The sequence below is a fragment of the Mustela nivalis genome (assembly GCF_964662115.1).
Source record: "Mustela nivalis genome assembly, chromosome: 3".
NCBI classification, from domain to species: domain Eukaryota; kingdom Metazoa; phylum Chordata; class Mammalia; order Carnivora; family Mustelidae; genus Mustela; species Mustela nivalis.
The window spans coordinates 47,503,059-47,525,130 of NC_139022.1; the positions used below are offsets into that span (position 1 = coordinate 47,503,059).

Genomic DNA, 22,072 nt, shown 5'->3' on the forward strand with positions numbered 1-22,072 from the left:
CTGTAGGAACAAGATCATGCCCTAGTATCCTGTTGAAAAGAGTTTGTATTTAATCTAAGACCAATGGGACACTTTGGAGGATTTTAATAAGAGGAATGACAGGTTCTTAATCACACTAAAAAATTCCTGAAAACTCTCCTCATGCATTCAGAATATATATGAGAGAATGCTAGAAAAAAGAAATCAAGACATTTATAGGGGTCTCGGGAAGAAATAATGTTGCTTGGTGTTGAGTGGTGGGAGTAGAGGTGGACAGAAAGTACATGTGTTATCCGTTGGAAGTAAAGCCAACATTTTCTGTTGGATTGCATATGCGGAGTGAGGCAGAGAAAAGACTTAGGAATGACTCTTAAGATTTTTTGTTTGAGAAACTGGATGGATAATAGTTCCTGAAATGGAGAATTCTATGAGAGAAATACATTTAACTGGTAGAGGTGGGAATAGAGTGTTCTATTATGAAAATAATTAGTTTGAGATACTGTTAGACATTCAAATAGAGACACCAAGTAGATAATAATATATTCAAGTCTGGAACTCAAGGGATGAATATGAGCTCTGCTTCTTGAACTTAACACCCTTTTTCCACATCTTGGAGTCTTTGTCCCAGCTCTTACTTCTATCTGGTATATTCTTCCCTGTGTCTTCACCTCTTTCAGTCTCTGCTTAAATGCTATTCTATCTAAATGGTTACCTCCACTTTTATTTTCTGTCTTAGTATTTGTGTTGTGTGTCCTTTTTTTGTTGTTGTTAATTTGAAAACTTGTTTTTATTTTTTTCCTATCCTCAAGAAGAGGGGCTTTGCTTCTTTCACCTTCTTCAGCCAATGCCTCACACAACAACTATTACTGAATAGATACTCAAAAAAATACTTGTGGAAAGCAGGAAGGAAGAAATGATTTGAGCAGTATAATAGTTCCCGGAAAAGGAAAGACATGGTGCTTGGGGTAGATGGGTGCAAGAGATAATGGGCTCTTCTCCTGCCAAAGGTTTGAGGGTTCATGAGTAAAAAGGATGCTTAATGTTCAGTAAGCACTTACTGTGTGTTAGGTACTTCGCTGAGCACTTTATAGAAATTTCATTTAATAATTAGAATCACCAGTATAGGGGCACCTGTTTGGCTCAGTCAGTTAAGTGTCTGCCCTCGGCTCAGGTCATGATCCCAGTGTCCTGGGATCAAGCCGGCATCAGACTCAAAGCTCCTAAGGACCCTGCTTCTCCCCTACAGCTCTGCCTACTTGTGCTCTTTGTCTCTCTGTTAAAGAATGAATAAAACAGGGCGCCTGGGTGGATCAGTGGGTTAAGCCTCTGCCTTCAGCTCAGGTCATGATCTCAGGGTCCTGGGATTGAGCCCCGGCATTGGGCTCTCTACTCAGCAGGGAGCCTCCTTCCTGCTACCCCCCGCCTGTCTCTCTGTCTCCTTGTGATCTCTCTCTCCTGTCAAATAAATTTAAAAATTCTTAAAAAAGAAATAAAGGACCCAATTTAAAAAAAAGAATGAATAAAACAAACAAACAAAAAAAACCACCAATATTATGGCAACAACTGTTTTAATCATAATTTTGTAGATAAGGAAACTGAGGCTCAAAGAGGCAAAGTTGATGAAAATCACACAGCTGTATTTAAAGACCAAGCAGTTTGCCTCCACAGCCTTCTCTTAGCCATTGCATAGCACAGAAGGCTCATGCTGCGTTGCCAAAATCTGTTTCCTTAGCCATCAGAGATACCAAAGAAGGTTCTGATAAATCCCATGGAATTGTCCTCAGTGCCACTCAGTAGCTTTTTGCCAGTTTCAGGTTCCAGGGGTAAATGCACTGACCCTACAGAAGGACCACATCATGTACACCTTGAGGAAAGGCAAGTGTTGCTTCTTGCATACCTCTTTCTTATGAGGTTGCCACACGTACAGGGTGGAGAGTGGTCCCTATGAGCAAGACCTTGACCTACTTGAACTCAAGCACATGTCTCCTCCTTTCTAGTTAGCTACTGGGAAGAAATCCAGACCCACCTGATAGATACCTCATCTTCTTATAGAAAGAATTGGGAAGTTTTCCCTGCTCTTCTACTTTTTTGAAATAGAATCAGTATTAACCCCTTTTTAAAATGCTTGGTAGAATTCATTTGTGACACCAGGTGGTCCTAGACTTTTGTTGGTTAGTTTTTTTATTATCGATTCAGTGTCCTTGCTAGTAACAGGTTTATTCGAATTTCTGTTTCTTCCTGATACAGTTTTGGTGGATGGTTTGTTTCTAGGAATTTATCCATTTCTTCTAGATTGTCTGACTTGCTGGCATATAGTTGTGTGTACTATTATAATTCTTTGTATTTATGTGATGTTGCTTGCCCTTTGTCCTCTTTCGTTTCTATTTGAGTCCTCTTTTTTTTTTTTTTTTTTTTTTTTTGGTGAGTCTGACAGTGACCATATCTAACTAATGGCCAAAGTGTGTCAGGGTAGGTAGGAATGAGCATAGATGCTAAAACTTAAAAGCCTAGAAGTCTCATCTTTTTTATTTTCTAGACATAAAGTTACTCCCTAATTTCCCATCTCCTATTCTTACTGGATAATAAACTCCTGAGAGCAGAATCTGTACTTTGCTCTAATAGTAAGGAATTTTTATTCCTCTCACATTGTTTGTTAAACTGAATTCCATTGGTAAAAAGGATAAATGTATATAGTACAGATGAATAGTAAGTTATTTCTTATAGGAATTTGATAGGCTAAGTTGAACCTGCATATTTTTCTAGTTGATTCTTTTCATTTACTCAGTTTCCAGAACCTGAAAAGGGTCTGTATCAGCATTTTTTCACTTAGACCAGCTATACTTCTTCCTCTGGAGGGTGTAACTGTTGGCTCGGAGAGTTTTAGTCAAGAAAAATGAAATCTTCTAAAGTCAAGATGAATGAAAATGGAACTAGGAAATTAATATATATATTGAGAGTTGTACAGCCTCCCCCCCCATAATGGTATGCTGGTAGATAAAAGTTTATTATATAAGTAAAGAGATTGAATAGACATGAGTTTTAAAAGGAAATAAAAGTCTCTCTAGAAAGACAAGATAAAAGTATATGATACACATAAAAAAACTATTTCATGTAATTTGCACAAGTAATGAAATATTTTCTAAGGTGATAATGTAAGTCTTTCCTAAATAAAAATAATTTGGGGGGAAACAACTTCTGGATTATTTATTAATTTATGGAGCATTTAAACAAATATTCAATTGCTTCTTAAATGGACTTCATACATTCAGACTACTTTGTATACATGTCAATAAGGATTTTTACTCCAACATAACCCTGATAACTTCAGTGACAAAACTGAACACATTTTGAGTAATCCTTGGACTCTAAAAATAAGCTATGGCTGAGAGTTAAAGTGGAACAAATGTGCTTAGCAGGCTAAGCAGGTAATGAAGCAGACTGAAAACTTGTGTATGGAAGAAAAGTAGAGATATCAATTATTTCTCAGTATGAATAGTAGAAAAACCATAGACTCTGACAATCATTTTATGTTCTCTATTGTGGCATTTTGTTAATTATTCTAAGATGATAGGTTTGTGGCTTCAGAATAAAAAGCTCTAAAATATCATGTTAATGTATTCAGAAAATCTATCTACTTAAAAATTTTTTCACTCTGAAGATTTAAAACCTAATGTCTGTTATTTAAATGTTTGCCTTAAAAACAAAAACAAAAACAAACAAGCAAAAAAACTATTACATTGGATGATTACTCCCATCCTTTTGACCATGGTATGGATTAAAAAAAAAAAACTTTACATTTCCACTATTTCTGGTAGCTAAATTCAAAAGTTGGACCTACATTATATTGGCTAAAGCTACGATATAGGTTGTAATATTAGCAAGTTGTTTTGTATTTGCTTAAGTCAGAATTATCAATCAAATTGAAAAGTGAAAATGTTGCACTAAAATAAATGCAACGTCACTATAGGGATAGAGAAGATCCTTCTGCAGTATTATAAGGGGCTTCTGTAGGTGGGTTTTCTTCATAGAGAACTAAACAAAAGTCAAAAGAAATATTAATTTACGTCACACTAATTACTCTGACTTACCTGTTTGAGATCTAATTTTAAATATGTTTCTGTATGTCTATAAAACCCTTTAAAAGGATACCTTTGGAAAGAAATGCACAGCCATTCCAAAGAGATTTGGCAGGGATTGGTGTGCATAATAAATAATGACCATCTGCACCCTGTGGCAGTGCACCAGGAAGTGCAATTAGTCCCCTGCAGCCCAGGCAGACTGTGCTTCGTTGTCTTGTGCAGGTGAACAAAGGAGAAATGGCGTATTTGGTACTTTGTTCACTTCATTTTAAATAGCTACTTTTGTGAGGCCAAAGTAATTCTACAATTTAGGTTTTAACATTTTAAATCTGTAATTAGGATTTATTTCCAGTTATTTTTATAGTTCATGCCTACTATTACACCTATTCATGTGCAACGATGGAGGATTTGTAAGAATAGTGTTTTCATGAAAGTGGGAAATTCTATAATAATGGCTTAATTTCATTGATTGCTATTTAAAAGATTTCCTTAAATCTTACAGAACAACTGGTACAGAGTCATTACAGGAGAATGGATGGAATATTTGTCATATATTATCTAGTCCTAATTAGTGGTCCGGAGACTGAAGTATGAGTTCCATTTTTAGGTTGTAAATTATATAAAGATTATACAAAATTGATTCATAATTCTGCCAGCTATTTATATAAAGCCATTTTACTTGATTACAACTTCAAAGTTTTATTGTAATGTTTTTAATGACAAAATTGTGAATGTGCAGAATATAAAGCTTTAAATTAGATTATAATCCAGTAAAACCAGTGAACGAAGAGCAATCCAGAACTGATTTATATAGGACTTATTTGCTGAACACAAAGTACATCAACCACCATTCAAATCTTTTTAGGACCAGAACTTGAAAATTGAAATAGAAGGTATGGCTCATTGTGTTTCAGTTAATTAAAACTATTAATTGCATGATAGTTGATCTCTGAATTTGAGTCACGGGCATTGTTTTAAATTATTCTAATTTGGTAGGTGGTGGGAGGCTGTGTATTCTGTTAGAAATAACACAGCCTTTAGAATCAGAAAGATGTAGGTTCTAGCATGGCTTCTGTCATATGCTATCTTGGTAATCCCTCTCTTAACTGCACAGTGTCTTTTTTTTTTTTTTTTAATTTCTTTTTAGTGTTCCAGAATTCATTGTTTATGCACCACACCCAGTGCTCCATGCAATTCGTGCCCTCCATAATACCCACCACCAGGCTCACCCAACCTCCTACCCCATGCCCCTCCAAAACCCTGATTGTTTTTCAGTCCATAGTCTCTCATTGTTCATCTCCCCCTACAGTTTCCCCGAACTCCCGTCTCATCTCCATCTCCCATGTCCTCCATGTTATTTCGTTCCACAATTGTATTTTCCTTCCACAAATAAGCGAAACCATATGATAATTGACTCTCTCTGCTTGACTTATTTCACTCAGCATAATCTCTTCTAGTCCCGTCCATCAAAAGTTGGGTATTCATCCTTTCTGATGGAGGCATAATACTCCATTGTGTATACGGACCACATCTGCCTTAACCATTCACCCACTGAAGGGCATCTTGGTTCTTGTCTTTATAGTCGCACTACCACCTATTAGTTCACTGATTCACTGGAAAGATTCCTATAACTTAATCGAAAGTTATACTCAAGGCTAAGATTTATCCCAGTGAAGGACATATGCAAGAACAACAGGAACAGCAAAGGGGAGCTCTGACACAGGCTTACTTCCCTTACTTGTGCTGCAATTATATGTTCATGTCTTCCTTTCTGCCTACAAACTACAGAGTCATTTGTGATATGCCATTTCTCAGGAAATCCTCTTTGAGTCTTGGAGTCCAGAGTTTTTAGAGGTAGCTAATCACACACCTGCCACATGAGCGGCCATGTGAGGACTGAAAACCACATGCCACACCTGCCACATGAGGACTGCCACGTGAGGACGAAAACCAGGCACCGAGTGCACAGCAGGACTCTTTATGTTTGCCTTAAACATGCTGACAACGTGTTCATTGTGGCTGCCACTTCAGGCATATGGGCTAACATTACTCAGTAACTTTTAAACATTCGAGTAGTTGAGCTAAGGCTCATCATCATGACTGTGGAGATAATCAGGAATGTAGTGATACTGACCTGCTCTGTGAACTCTTTCCTCATGAAGAGTTGAGAAAGGTAAACAAGGTAGAGTCGTCCTACAAACCACTTTTATTATGTCTCTCCTATCCTGATTAACCTTCTGTACTGTCTGCAGTGTCTGCCCCATTGGAGTTTCGGGGATATACAGAACAATTAATTCATGGAGGTGTAGGAAGAAAATATTACAACTCTTCTTAGGTTTATGGTTGACTGTGTCCTTTGAGTATTGCTTCATCTGAGATATGTTTATGTTCCTTTCATCCTTAAAAGATAGTTTTGCCACACTCAGTGGCAGTTGACAGTTCTTTTTTTTTTTCAACACTTGAAAAACACTGTGCCACTTGCTTTTGAACTTCATAGTTTCAGAAGAGAAATGTCTCCTATTCAAATGGGTATTCCCTGTAAGTAATGTCTTCTCCTTCTAGCTGCTTTCAAGTTTTTTAATTTTCAGAAAGTTAATTATGATATGTCTTAGCTTGAATTTCTTTGGGTTTATTGTAGGTAAGTTTCTTTCAGCTTCTTAAATTTGTAGATTTGCATCTTTGACCAAATTTGGGAAATTTCCAGACATTATTTCTTTGAATAGTCTTCAATCCCACTCTTTCTCCTCTCCTTTTGGAACTCTGATGGCACAAATATTTGATCTTTTCTAATTGTCCCACAGGTCCCTGAGGTTCTGTTAATTTTTTTCTAACCTATTGTCTCTTTGTTTAAATTGAGTAAATTCTGTTGATCTACCCTCAAATTCAGGGATTATATTCTGGTTTTTTGTTTCCATTTTACTATTGAGTCTATTCAGTGAGTTTATTTTTGTTACTTTTTAATGTTATAATTTCCATTCGTTTCTCTTTTATAACTTTGTTTTCTATTGCTGAGATAATCTGCGTTTCCATTTGTTTCAGGAGAATTTATGATTGGTTATGATTGGTTATGGCTGCTTTAAAATCCTTAACAAAATTACAACATCTGATGTATTGATACGTTAGTGTTAGTTGACTGCCTTTTCTCATTCAGGTTGTAATTTTCCTATATATCTGTGTGATAGATGATTTTTTATTGTACCCTGGACATTTAATCTATTTTGTTAGGAGACTCTGGGTCCTACTTAAATCATTTATTCTTTCCAGGCAGTCACATAGTTTAAGTTTAACATGCAGATCCTGGCCCATTTTTGTGAACTGTGGTTTCAATGATGGCTTAATTTTCAGTCTTTTTAAGTGTTTTTTGGTTTGCTGGTTTATCTGGTTCCCACTTGCTCCTTTAGTGCTGTGTTTGGGTGGAAAGAGTTTCTGTAGGCTGGGCTGCCAGATGTTTCCCTGTGGGAGAAGGGAGTGTCAGGCACATGAGCTTTGCTTGTCAGTATTTCCCTGCCTGTAGAGAATACAGTGCACTGTCTGAGCTGGGTGCTTGTGGGATTCTCTTTTGTCAGTGTCCTCAGCTGCCTGTGTCTGGGCAGGAGCTAGAAGTCTTAGGTCTGTGGGGACAAAGAGGCTTTGCAGGCAAGGCTACTTTTTGTGGTGGCGTTTTCCTTGAAAGTACAGCACAGTTATCTTGGTTGGGGGAGAACATAGGAACAAAGAGACTTTACAGGTTTGGCTGCTTGTTGTGCTCAGGTCTGTATTGGTAGTGCTTTGGGGCCACCTCAGTATTCTTTCACAAGGCAGGGGAGTCTCAGGACCAGACAGAAAGAGAGCATTTCTTCTGGCAATTTACTGTGAGCAGACCTTCCAATCCATCTGCCTGCTATTGGTACTAAGTTTACCTGGTATGGTAAAGAAGAAGAATGGAGAAGAAGAATGGGTTTACCTGGACTGCCTTCTGTTGCTAGGTTGAAAGTTAAGCCTCCTTCTGTTGTGTAGATGAGACGAGACACCCTGCTGTGTTATCCCCTCCACCCCCGACCCCACTCCTGGGATCCCAAAGCAATTCACTTCTCTCACCACCTTTCAAAGTTCTTTCACTGTTCCTCACATTATGGCCATGGTTTACAGTTGTACTTAGTGGAAAGGAGCAGGAAGCATTGTATTTACACCAATTTGTCCAGTACCTATATCATTTTAATTTCTCTTTTTGAGGATGCTGTATAGTAAATATTATATATTGGTATAGTAGAGCAAATGCTCACATTTAAAAAAATAATTAATGGGGTACACAATAGAAAAAAGAAAAAGTTTAGGGACTCCTGTTTATGAGATTAAGTGAATACTGGATGGCTTGGCATTTAAAACACCATGGTTTGGTCAGAAAGTATATTTTTAGTTTTTCATCCAATACTGTTCCCTTTTAAGATTTCTTGACTTTTATCATAATGGTGTATTTAATCTCTAGGAGATTCCCACTTCTTTCTATGCTTTTGCTGCATATGTTTTCTAATTTTAGCATATCAGAATTATATTTATGGTCAAGGTTATCTCAAATTCTACCTCTTTTGTGAAGCTTTCTGTGACTTCTCTAGCAAAATATGACTTCTTTTTTTCGGAGTCTTTATCATCTTCTATATTTCTCATATGACATTTTAAATAACATTTTGAACAGTGTACTCTAAAAGTTTATTTCTATTTCATTTTTTGAAATGCGCTTTCCTAGAGAAGCAGTGCTAGCAGTGATTATCAGTACTGTATCAAATGTATGGAACTTAACCACCATTTAAAAGGGTTTAATGGAATATACACATATGCTTTGGGTGTTGTATCTTAAAATTCCAGGACTATATTCCTCCCCAGTCTTGCATTTTTCCCCTGCAGAGTAGTTGTAACATTGAGTTCCATTGAAGTGGTGGCTTGGGAGGGGCGGTGTAGTTGCTTAAGCATCAGACTCTTGATTTTGGCTCAGGTCATGATCTCAGGGTTGTGAGACCAAGCCTCACAGTGGGCTCTGCACTGGGTGTGAAGCCTGTTCAAGATTCTCTCTTTCCCTCCCCACCACCTTTTCTTTCTGTTTCCCTCTCTAAAAAAGGGGTGGGGAATGGCTTGGTACCTGTTGCAGAGACCACTGCATGGTAGAAAATTTGGAAGTGAACTAGTAAAAACAAACACTTCAGTTTGAGGAGAGTCTGGAGAGAAGAAGGCTGGTATTGGTAGATAGGACAATCAATGACCATAGGTAGTAGGAACATGGGTATTTCTGGCCAACCTCTACGCTTCACTCATGTACAGATACACAGACACCACTTTGTCTCATTTTTCTACCCCAAACGGCTTTAATTTAGTCTTTTTTTCTCTTTAAAGTCTGCTGTGAGGTAGCATACAGTTTTCTTCCCCCACGAACACTACTTTTGACTTCTGACCATCTAAAGCAAGAGCTTTATGGTTTTCCTTATTTAGTAGCTTATAGAAAGCTAAGGCAAAGTTATTTTGGGAAATCTGGGAGACCTTTCTACCTGTTCTGTGAAGCCTTTTTAACCATCTTCTTTATATTGACCACACATACCTCAGTGTTCAAGCTCCATACTATTCATAATTCTCTCTTAGATTCTACTTTCCATATGCTTAAATATTAATCCCTGAGAATAAGTCCTATATTTAGTTTATCTCTGAATTCACTTAGCTTTGAATTTTTAGCATAACTCCCTGTACATATGTATACAATAGGATGTATTTGGGATTGGGCTCTGTGTAGTCTCTCAGCTTCCATTCTTTATCCAGAATACTATTTCACTGTTTTGGCTTTCTTTTAGTAAGCTAGCATAGGATGGTATATTCCAGATTGTTTCGTATCTTCTTGTTGTGTTACACAGTGCCACAAGTGAGTCCTGGAAAAAATCTTTTCTAATAGTCTCTTTGACTAGAGGGAGCTGATTGATATACAGTTTGAGCTAGACCAGACCTCTTGACTGCTCTGCTCTCTTCAGGAAATATGCTTTCTTCCAAAAGAATGTATTTACATTTTATTGTCTTACTGTTATGGTAGGGGCAGACTAGCTTTGAATAGCATCTCAGATGTGTATTTGTTTTTTGTTTGTTTGTTTGTTTGTTTTAATTTTTTTCAGTGTTCCAAGATTCATTGTCCATGCACCCCATCCAGTGCTCCATGCAATATGTGCCCTCCTTAATACCCACCACCAGGCTCACCCATCCCTCCACCCTCCTCCCCACCCAAACCCTCAGTTTGTTTCTTAGAGTCCACAGTTTCTCGTGATTTGTCTCCCCCTCTGATTTACCCCAACTCACTTTTCCTTTTCTTCTCCTAATGCCCTCCATGTTATTCCTTATGCTCCACAAGTAAGTGAAACCATATGATAATTGACTGTCTCTGCTTGACTTATTTCACTCAGCATAATCTCCTCCAGTTCCATCCATGTTGATGCAAAAGTTGGGTATTCATCCTTTCTGATGGAGGCATAATATTCCATTGTATATATGGACCATATCTTCCTTATCCATTTGTCTGTTGAAGAGCATCTTGGCTCTTTCCACAGTTTGGTGACTGTGGCCATCACTGCTATGAACATTGGGGTACAGATGACCCTTCTTTTTACTACATATGTATCTTTGGGGTAAATAACCAGTAGTGTATATTTCTATTTTTTACTCTCCAGTTCACCATTTGTTTGTGGTCCCTTTCAGGAAAGGAAAAGAAAACATGATGAATCTAAAGTCAGTTAATTTTTGCTGTTCTGGGGCTAGAATGGATGAAGTTTGAAGCTGTAAGCTATAATAAGTCTATTGAATAAACTTTCAAGTTTATATTATGCCAATATAAACTGGGTTAAATATACTTTGCCTATCATAATATTAATTATAATATGTTTCATTGCATGAAAGATTGATATGTAAAGATTCACTCTAATATAAGGAATGGATTTGGAAATTACCTGATGACTCGGTTATGAATTCTAACCTCATTGTGCTTCAGAAAATTCTTTCCCTGTAATTCACTTTGTGAAACTTTTTAATCAATAGTGCTTCCTTCCTTACATTTCAACATCTCCTTCTACCTTTTGTCCATATTTACTAGTTAAGTTTTGAAAGCCAGAATTTTTTCTGAGAAATAAGAAACAAGGTTTTACTTAGCAAATAGAATTTTAGTGGTATTCTGTTGAAGGATATGGTGCAAAGATTGGCTTAACTGTTAAGGGACTTTCTACTATTTTTTGTTTTATTTAAACTTTTATTCTTCTTACCACTATGTACCACTCTGAAATTTTTATGTAAAACATGAAATTAACCCTGGCTAGTTCACTTCATTTCTTATAACTAATTTTGAGTAAAAAACAAAAAACAAAAAACAAAAAAAAAAAACCCTCATATTTCTTTAAGTTATTAGCACTTTTCTTAAAGTGTGATTTATAAATATAAATATTTTTCACATTCACAGAAAATTTGGCTTTTCATTTGCTTGAATATGTTATAAAATCACACCATACCTAACAAAATAGAATTAATGAGAATATTAGGCAACTTTCAAGTGTCTTGAGTATTTAAACAATTCAATGTTTAAAAAGTATTACCCTTGAAAGATTTTTTTTTAAGATTTTATTTATTTATTTGATAGAGATTACAAGCAGGCAGAGAGGCAGCCAGAGAGGGAGGGGGGGAAGCAGGCTTCCCATTGAGCAGAGAGCCTCATGCAGGGCTCCATGCCAGGACCTGGGATCATGACCTGAGCTGAAGGCAGAGGCTTTAACCCACTGAGCCACCCAGGTGCCCCCCTTCAAAGATTTTTAATGAGACATTGAAATACTTTCCTAACAATCATTGTCATTGTAATTTTTACTTCGTATATGGTAAGTCTTAAATCAGCTGTTTAGAAATAGATAAAAGTGCATTCTGTTGGATTTTGTGGAAAAAAAATTGAAAGCTATTTTATTTTAATAATATTAAACTTAAAGAATATGGATACTATGGATATTACTGCTAGAGTGCATTGGTTCTTCCCAGAGATAAAACATCTTCTTTCTTAATAATGAGGATGAATTCCAGAGGCATATTGTGTCATAAATCTTAAACTAGAGATAGTTGATGCACAGCTGTATATTCCAGAATAGAACATAAGAGGTTCAGGGTGAGGTCAATACAAACAATACTCACACCAAATATTAACCAACATAAGATAAGGAACCCAAATGTAAACTGAACATTCTGTAAACTAAATTTGTTAAGCTTACCCAAGTCATCTAATTAGTTTAGCTTACCTAGCTGTAAATTAGAATTGCTTAAGACTTTTTCTTTCACCCATGAGTCATTTTAAAATGTGTCCTATTTAATTTCCAAGTACTTGGAAACAACTTTGTTACGGATTTCTTTAAATTTTGTTGTCAAAGAACATAACTTGTATGACCTCATTTCTTTTACATTTCTTAAGGTTTGGTCTGTGATCCAGGTTTATGATATGACTTAGCTTGGTGTATTTTCCTTACGCATTTGCAGAGTTTATTCTTCTGCTTTATTATAAATCAAAGCTTCACTATAAACAACAATTTGATCCCCTTGGTTGGTAGTATTATTCAGTTATTTTATACCCATGCTGCTTTTCTCTCTACTGTCTATTACTGAGAGAGGAGTTTTAATATCCCCAACTATAATTGTGAAATTATTCTTGCAATTCTGTCCATGTCCTTCATTTTGAAGTATTGGTGGTTGAAGCATAGACTTTTAGGACAATGACATTTTCTCAGTGAATTGACATTTTATCATTACATGATTTTCCTCTATCCATTTTATCATTACATGATTTTCCTCTGACACTACTAGGTGTTCTAGCTTTCTTATGATTTATGTTTGCATTTTATATCTATTCCTATCCTTTTGAGATACCTGAATCATTAAAGTTATGGTGAGTTTCTTAAGAAAGCATATAGTTGTCTCCTTTTTAAGATTCTTTTAAAAAATTTGTCTTTTAAATGGTATATTTAGATAATTTATATCTAACATAATTATTGGTGTGTTTGGATTTATGACTACCATTTTATATTTTGTTCCGATTTTTGATTTTACAGCTCTGGAATAAATCCCAGTTAGTCAGGGTGAATAATCCTTTCAATGTACTGTTGGATCCTATTGGCTAGTATTTTGGTGAGAATTTTTGCATCCATGTTCATCAAGAATTTTGTTCATCAAGGATATCCCCCTTTATTGATGGAGTCTTTTTCAGATTTTAGGATCAAGATAATGCTGGCCTCATCAAATGAGTTTCGAAGTTTTCCTTCCATTTCTATTTTTTGGAACAGTTTCAGGAGAATAATTATTAATTCTTCTTTAAATGTTTGGTAGAATTTCCCTGGGAAGCCGTCTGGCCCTGACCTCTTGTTTGCAGGGAGATTTTTGATGACTGCTTCAGTCTCCTTACTGGTTATGGGTCTATTCAGGTTTTTATTTCTTCCTAGTTCAGTTTTGGTAGTTTATATGTCTCTAGGAATGCATCCATTTCTTCCAGATTGTCAAGTTTTCTGTTGTATAATTGCTCATAATATGTTCTTATAATTGTATTTCTTTATTGTTGGTTGTGATCTCTCCTCTTTCCTTCATGATTTTATTAATTTGGGTCCTTTCTCTTTTCTTCTTGATAAGTCTGGGAAAGGGTTTATCAATATTTTTAATTCTTTTAAAGAATCAGCCCTAGTTCCACTGATCTGTTTTATTTATCTTCTCTTGCTGGGTTTAGCCTTTCTTTGCTTTTCTTTCTTCAGCTCCTTTAGGTGTAGGGTTAAGTTGTATACTTGAGACCTTTCTTGTTTCTTGAGAAAGGCTTGTATCACTATATACTTTCAGGACTGCCCTTGCTGTGTCCCAATGATTTTGAACAGTTGTGTTTTCATTTTCATTTGTTTCCATGAATTTTTTCAGTTCTTCTTTAATTTCCTGGTTGACCCATTCATTCTTTAGTAGGATGCTCTTTAGCCTTCATGTATTTCGGTTCTTTCCAACTTTCCTCTTGTGATTGAGTTCTAGTTTCAGAGCATTTTGCTCTGAAAATATGCAGGGAATGGTCCCAGTCTTTTGGTACTGGTTGAGACCTGATTTGTGACTCAGGATGTGATCTGTTCTGGAGAATGTTCCATGTGCACTAGAGAAGAATGTGTATTCTGTTGCTTTAGGATGGAATGTTCTGAATATACCTTTGATGTCCATCTGGTCCAGTGTGTCGTTTACAGCCTTTATTTCCTTGTTGATCTTTTGCTCGGATGATCTTTCCATTTCAGTAAGTGGAATGGTTAAGTCCCGTACTGTTATTGTATTATTGTTGATGTGTTTCTTTGATTTTGTTGTTAATTGGTTTATATAATTGGCTGCTCCCATGTTAGGCTCATAGATATTTAAAATTGTTAGATCTTATTGGACAGACCCCTTAAATATGATATAATGTCCTTCCTCATCTCTTATTATAGTCTTTGGCTTAAAATCTAATCTATCTGATATAAGGATTGCCACCTCAGCTTTCTTTTGATGTCCATTAGCATGGTAAGTTGTTTTCCACACCCTCACTTTAAATCTGGAGATGCCTTTGATTCTAAAATGAGTTTCTTATAGATAGCATATTGATGGATCTTGTTTTTTATCCATTCTTGATACCCTGTGTCTTTTGATTGGACATTTAACCCATTTACATTCAGGGTAGCTATTGAAAGATATGAATTTAGTGCCAGTGTATAGTCTATAAGGTGACCGTTACTGTATATTGTCTCTGTTTCTTTCTGGTCTGTTACTTTTAGGCTCTCTCTTTGCTTAGAGGACCCCTTTCAATATTTCCTGTAGGGCTGGTTTGGTGTTTGCAAATTCTTTTTTTTTTTTTTTTAAGATTTTATTTATTTATTTGACAGACAGAGATCACAAGTAGGCAGAAAAGCAGGCAGAGAGAGAGGGAAGGGGTAAGCAGGCTCCCTGCTGAGCAGAGAGCCCTATGCAGGGCTCGATCCCAGGACCCTGGGATCATGACCTGAGCTGAAGGCAGAGGCTTTAACCCACTGAGCCACCCAGGCGCCCCTGCAAATTCTTTTAATTTTGGTTTGTCCTAAAAGGTTTTTATCTCTTCTTCTATTTTCAATGACAGCCTAGTGGATATAGTATTCTTGGCTACCAATTCTCATTTAGTATTCTGATTATATCATGATAGTTCTTTCTGGCCAGTCAGGTCTCCTTGGATAAATTTGCTGCCAATCTAGTATTTCTACCATTGTATGTTATAGACTTCTTGACCCAAGCTGCTTTCAAGATTTTCTCTTAGTCCCTAAGACTTGTAAGTTTTACTATTAGAGACAGGGTGTGGATATGGCTTTGATAACTATCTAGCTGAACTCCTGGGACCTGATGATATTTTGGTCTCTTACTCCTCTGCCGTCTTGCCCACATTTTTTTTTTTTTTTTTACTTTTGGTCTTTTCTTAACCTAAATTTAGGTTCTCAGTTCTTACTATTTCCCTAGCTTTTCAGTCCTCTTGAATAACAGTTTGGGGATTTTTTTGCTTTTGTTTTTAAATTTTATCCAGGTTTTTCAATGTTTTGCAGGGGGATTGTTGGTGGGATCCTCCTTACCACTCTTTGAAATGAAAAGTTTTCAACAACTCAGTTTTGCAATTTAAAATAATAACTCTTCTGCCTGACAGACTGCATTCTTTTGGTAGTGTACTTTTGGTAAAATATGTGGTGTGGAAATTAAACCAAGAAATGCTACTCAAATGAAGGGTAGCATTTTTGCAATATGTCCTTTTTTACATTTCTCATTTTTAAAAATCAGCCTAATGGAAATACTTTACATATAGCAAAACGTATAGGTTTTTAAATGTTTAGTTCATTGAAATACCAATAAACTGAATATTTCCTAAACCCCTCAGAATTACTTCTTGGCTGTCCATCTTCTCCAATCTTTGCCTCAGGCAACCACTGCTCTGTTTATAGCATTACAAATATGTAGTCCACTTCTAACAATTTATATAAAGCAACTCATTATGTCCGCCTGTGTATAATGTTTCTTTGGCTGTAGTAGCTTGGCCAAATATTGTGCAAATGCTCTGTTTTATGTATTTGGAATAAATTCCTATTTATTGGTGAATAATAACTAATTGCCTGACTACACCAAAATTTGTTTCTCGATTCTCATCTTGATGTGTATGTTGAGCTTCGTAAGCCGCTGCCAAATTGTCTTCCAAAATGCTGTACCATTTTATGTCCTTACCAACGGTGTATGAGTACTCCAGTTGCTCCCCACCCTCACAATCTCCTTCTTAATTTTCGTATTCTTTCATATTCTGTTATCTTTTTAATTATTCGTATTTCATATTGGCACCTTATTGTGGTTTATAGTTGTATGTCACTGACTAATATTATCAAACATATTTTGATGTACTTACTATTTGTCCATCCTCTTTCAAATTTTTTATCCAACTTATTTTTTGAAGTTTTTATTTAAATTACAGGTAACATACAGTGTAATATTAATTGCAGGTATACAGTTTAGTGATTCAGGACTTACATATAACACACAGTGCTCATCACACGTGCACTCCTTAATCCCCATCACCTATTTCACCCATCCTTCTACCCATCTCCACACTGGTAGCCATCAGTTTGTTCTCTAAAGTTAAGAGACTGTTACTTGATTTGTCTCTTACTTTTCCCTTTGCTTGTTTCTTTTGTTTCTTAAATCCCACAGATGAGTGCAGTCATATGGTATTTGTCTTTCTCTGACTTATGATGCTTAGCATAATACTCTCAAGCCCCATCCATGTTGTTACAAATAGCAAGAGATTATTCTTTCTTATGGTGAATAATATTCCAGAGTGTGTGTGTGTGTGTGTGTATTTGTCTGTGTCTGAGATATATCACATAAACATTTATTAATATAGCACTTATTTATTTATTTGTTCATTTGTTTATCTTCTTTATCCATTTATCAGCCTGTGGACAGTGGGGCTATTTACATAATTTGGCTATTGTAGATTATTTGTAACCAATTTCTTAAAATTCAGTTGTTTCTCAACTTTTTCCTGAGGTATGAATCCTCTACACACAGTTATTTGTTAGATAGATGTAATGCAAAAATGTTTTCCCAGATGTAGTTTGCTGTTTCATTTATCAAATGATGGCCTTTGGAAGAAAACATGTCTATAATTTTGATGAATTACAGTTGTTTCTTCTCTATAGTTAGTGCTTTTTGTGTCCTAAAAATCTTTGCTTACTCTCTTGGTCAAGAAGCTATTCTCTGGAGTGCCTGGGTGGCTTAGTGGGGTAAAGCCTCTTCCTTCAGTTCAGGTCATGATCCCAGGGTCCTGGGATTGAGCCCTGCATTGGGCTCTCTGCTCAGCGGGGAGCCTGCTTCCCTCTCTTTCTCTGCCTGCCTCTCTGCCTACTTCTGATCTCTGACAAATAAATAAATAAAATCTTAAAAAAAAGAAAAGAAAAGAAACTATTCTCCTGGTCTCCAGGTCATTTTTAACTCTAGCTCTGTATTTAGATTGAAAGACTGTACATATAAAATATTACTGAAAAAAGTCAATGTGGTTCTCTTTGTTGACCTAGTAGAGGGTGGCAGTCATATATGTTTTACAGTGTTCCAGAAGGTAAAGTGCTTCAAATGGCTGTCCAGAATATTTTAAAACTAAAGTTAGGGTATATTTTTACTTGAAGATACGTGATTAATTGTTGTAAGTCATTCCATAGATCATATTAGATTTCAGTCTGTATAATGGGGGAATGCTACACTTTAACATTTAATAAAAAAATAAACTTATTTATAGAAAATAAGTTTATATATAGAAATATATATATAGAAATATTTATATATAGAAATATATTATCACAGAACTTTTTTTCTTCTCTCTTCTCCCCGCCCATGTTTTTCCTTTCCTTCTTTCTTTCATTTCTTCCTCTCTCCTTCTTTCTTCCTTCATTACTTTTCTGTTTTCTTTTAAAAAAAATTATGTCCTCTTTTAACCTTATGTTATTGTGTAGTTTCCTAGTTGAGATTTTTTAGATGATAAAGTAGTCCTATGTAGTAGTTAGTTCTTGAGATAATAGGATATTCTTTTATAATGGCATGTTTGTATTACTAATCTTGTGTATCCTAGTGATATTGTAGTTGATACTTGTTGCTTTATTATACTACAAGAATGTAGTTGGGAAAGGTGAGGAAACTGCTTGTAGTGAGTGTCATAGACACCTATAACTTGTGACCAGTTTACATGTCGAAGATTAGCTCTTAGTAATGTTATCTTAGATGCTCAAGTGGGAATTGGACATTTTGCACTGTACAGTGATATTCTCTCATGAACTTAGGACACAACTGTTATGAAATGATGAAGTAAAGGATAGCCAAATTTTATGGTGGGAGGAAAATGCGTGCTATGTTCTAGTTACAAGGATACTACCATTTTGAAGGCTGAGATTTCTGATAGAAGTTAGCAGTAATGTCGATTTTAAAACCCTCTTGTTTAGTAACATTTCTTTTTTTTTTTTTAAGATTTTATTTATTTATCTGACAGAGAGAGATCACAAGTAAGCAGAGAGGCAGGCAGAGAGAGAGAGAGAGAAGGAAGCAGGCTCCCTGCTGGGCAGAGAGCCCGATGCGGGACTCGATCCCAGGACCCTGAGATCATGACCTGAGCCGAAGGCAGCGGCTTAACCCACTGAGCCACCCAGGCGCCCCCCCCCTTTTTTTTTTAGTAACATTTCTTAAACCCATTTCATAACCTCTTGAAGTCACAACTTGTGAGAATGCTGTTGATTTAATGGTCTGAATGAAATACCCCTTAATTCTCTTGCCCACTGCCTCAAATGGATCTTACACTCAAGAGAAATGCACTCTTGCTTGGGCTAAAACTGTTGTTCTCTTTCTTTGCCCTAGGATAAGAAATGGGTTCTCAATCATGAAGATGTCACATTGGGAGAATTACTGGGCAAGGTACGTGGTCAAATGAACTAAATAACCAAAAGTCTTTATAGTGACTGTGCATGCTACGGATTTCTTAGTTTTCTCCAGAGCCTTTCTTGCATTCTAGCACACAGCAAGGCATATTCCCACATGAAGCCAGGAGGACACAATACCACATCTGCTACAAATACTGCAGTGTTCAATGAAACATATGGGTAAAAATCTGTGAAAAGTTTAAGGATGATTCTTGGCTTTTTAAAATAGTATATGTCTGTTTTCCTCTGGAAGGACTTAAACCGTATGAGTTTATTATAGTGTGATAAAACCAAAACTAGTAATTGGAGATGGGAAAGAGACTATAGGGTAATAGAAGTTTAAACACCTAATAGTCCTACTCCATTTGTTTCTGGTTATACAGGATAGCTCAGAAAAAGTGGCATATGCTACTCTCTGATATTTCAGGATTGTGTATAGTTCACAGTATCTAACAGCACTAGATGCATTATTTCATCTAACAACTATGTGGAGAAGACAGGTTTCAATATAAAGATTCATTTTATAGGTAGGTCTGGTAGTGGTCAGAGAAGGCAACTTGTATGTGACGAAAGTCCCTTTTTCTTCCAGTCTAGTTTGAAGTTTATTCCAACAAATAGGCCATATGAATGTATATTATGTTGAATAATAATAGTAGACATTTGATCATTAATCAAATGGACTATTTGCAAATTATTAATTGCTGATTCATGATTGAGTCCCAGTAGGTAAATATTAACGTCTTTGTCAATGACTTCATTGATGTTTCTCTTTGAAAGTTTGAATTGAGTATAGTTTTATAGGTGCAGTGTGAAAAATAGTATAAAATACAGATATTGAGAGAAAACTATTACTCATGTTTTTTGAGTGATGAATACTAAAGGCTCAGCATTTTACGTAAAGAGATGATTATTAATTTTTTATTCAAATGTCAACTTGATGAATTGACAAATTTTTTCTTACACCCCCCTTTTTTAATCTCTGATATATATTGATAAAGCAAATCCCTGTTAAAATAATCCATTTTGTAGGATTTTCATATTATTTTAAAATATCCTTTCCATATGGGAGCATTAAATTGCTATTGGAAAGCAGTTTTTATTGACTGCTAATACTTAGTAAGTAAATTATAAAGAATCTCAAGCTAAAAGCAGTAGCTTATGTGTTTATTTCATTTGCATTGCAGTCATCATTCTTAAGGAAGTGTTCCTTCTTTCCATTACTTTAGGTCAGTAACTCAGGAGCAGTAATTGGACCAAAAATTATTACAAATAAATTAAATTTCCATGAAAATACAACTAAAAATTATAAAACGAATCACTTACTGAAATAGAATATGTTGAGGAACACTGCTTTTTTAAATGCCAAGAAAAACTATTTTCAGTTAAAGAGAAATATTTCAATTATTTTTATGTTTAGTTTAATATGTGAGATATGGTACATTAGGAAGGATTTTAATCTCTAGATTCTTACTAAAGTTATTTTGAAGAATAATATTTTCTCAGTGACTAGGCAGTAGCATGAGGTCATTTTAAATAAATTTAATCATTTTAATAAGACTGCAACTTTAAAGACACTGTATTAGCTTAGTTTCAGCTAATATTTTTGAGTATAAACTGATTTATGATTTAATCTTTTCACTACCTATTCTTAATAAATATTTACAGCATACTCCTTGAGAGTGCATAAGGAAAAAAGAATTAGTCATGGTTTCTATACTGTCAGACTTTGGAATTGTGTAGTTATAGAAGATTGAGGTAGGAACTTTTAACTTTTTTATCCAGCAATATGTAATTAGACTGTACTTGATATATGGTTGGTATTCAAGAAATATTTTATTCACTCCTGAAATATTTATGGAATGTCTCCTTTGTGCTAGGCTCTCTTCTAGACACTCAGGATACATCAGCCTATAAAGGAGACAAATATCTTTCCCCTGTTGGAGCTTATATTTTATCTAGCAGGGGAAGATGGAGAAATTATAAACAATAAATAGCTAAATTTTATATTAGAGGATGCTAAGCCCTGTAAAAAATACAGGGAGATTGGGAGTGCTGTTGGCCAGGGTTGCAATTTTTAATAGATCTGGGTATGCTTTATTATAATTGTTTACTTTTGTATAAAAAGTTGGAAGGGTTTTAGCCATGAGGACATCTGAGAAAGAGGGTTCTAGGAAAATGGAGTAAGCAATGCGAATTTTCTTTGAAAAGCGAGGCAGACAGTTTGGCTGTAAGTGAGTTCAGTAAGCAGGCAGGAAGGTGACAGGACAGGAAGGGGGTGAAGCAGTGAGGGTGTAAATCATGTAGAACCCTGCAGGCCATTATAATTGCTTTGGCTTTGATTATGTATGAGAAGATGAGTTAGTGGATGACTTTGAGTGGAGGGGTAGCATGATCTTACTTAGTAAAAAGATCACTGTGGCTGTTATGTTGAGTACAAGCTGACAAGTTGGAAGTTTAGGAGGCACTTGTCCTTACCAAACTAATAGATGGTAGTTGCTAGATCAGGGTGGTAGCAGGGATGGTGGTAGAAACTTGTGAGTTCTGGTTGTTTTTGATGTTGAACCAACTAAATATCCTAATGAAGTCCATTAGGCATGAGAGAAGGAGAGGTCAGTGTAGGTGCAGTAAGTTTGGGGGGAATAAATTTAGGAGTTAGGTTTTGGATGTATTAAGTTTTGTCTGTTTGTCAAATGGAGAGTCTGGGAAGATACCTGGCTCTCAAGTCTGGAGTTTAAAAAAGTAGTCTGGATCAAAAGTACAAATTTGCAGTTGTAGCATATATTTTTGGTAGTTATATATAGATGTTAAGATTTTTAATTGGAATGTATTTGATATATAATGTGTACATTTAAGGTGCACAGTATACTAAATTGATACGCCATTGTAGTGGTATTTAGCGTCTCTAGCACATTATGGTTTTTTTTTGGTTTTTTTTTTTGTGGCTGAAAAGTTGTAGTTTCTTAGCAAATACTATTATAATATAATAATATTTGTATTCACTATCTTGTGCATTAGATTTCTAGTGCTTACTTCTCAAAA

The 22,072-nt window shown here is 35.7% G+C and overlaps 1 protein-coding gene across 7 annotated transcripts in view; it reads left to right on the plus strand.

Moving 5' to 3' along the window:
- FER (FER tyrosine kinase) overlaps positions 1-22,072 on the plus strand; it is a 465,318-nt gene that overhangs the window by 272,868 nt on the left and 170,378 nt on the right. For all 7 annotated transcript variants that reach the window (XR_014310162.1, XM_082724902.1, XM_082724905.1 and 4 more), the window contains one exon: positions 18,972-19,028. Coding sequence is in view for 6 of the 7 variants with exons in the window: in XM_082724902.1 (XP_082581028.1) it covers positions 18,972-19,028 (57 nt within the window). In the remaining variant the exon portion in view is untranslated. The remainder of the gene's footprint in view (positions 1-18,971; positions 19,029-22,072) is intronic.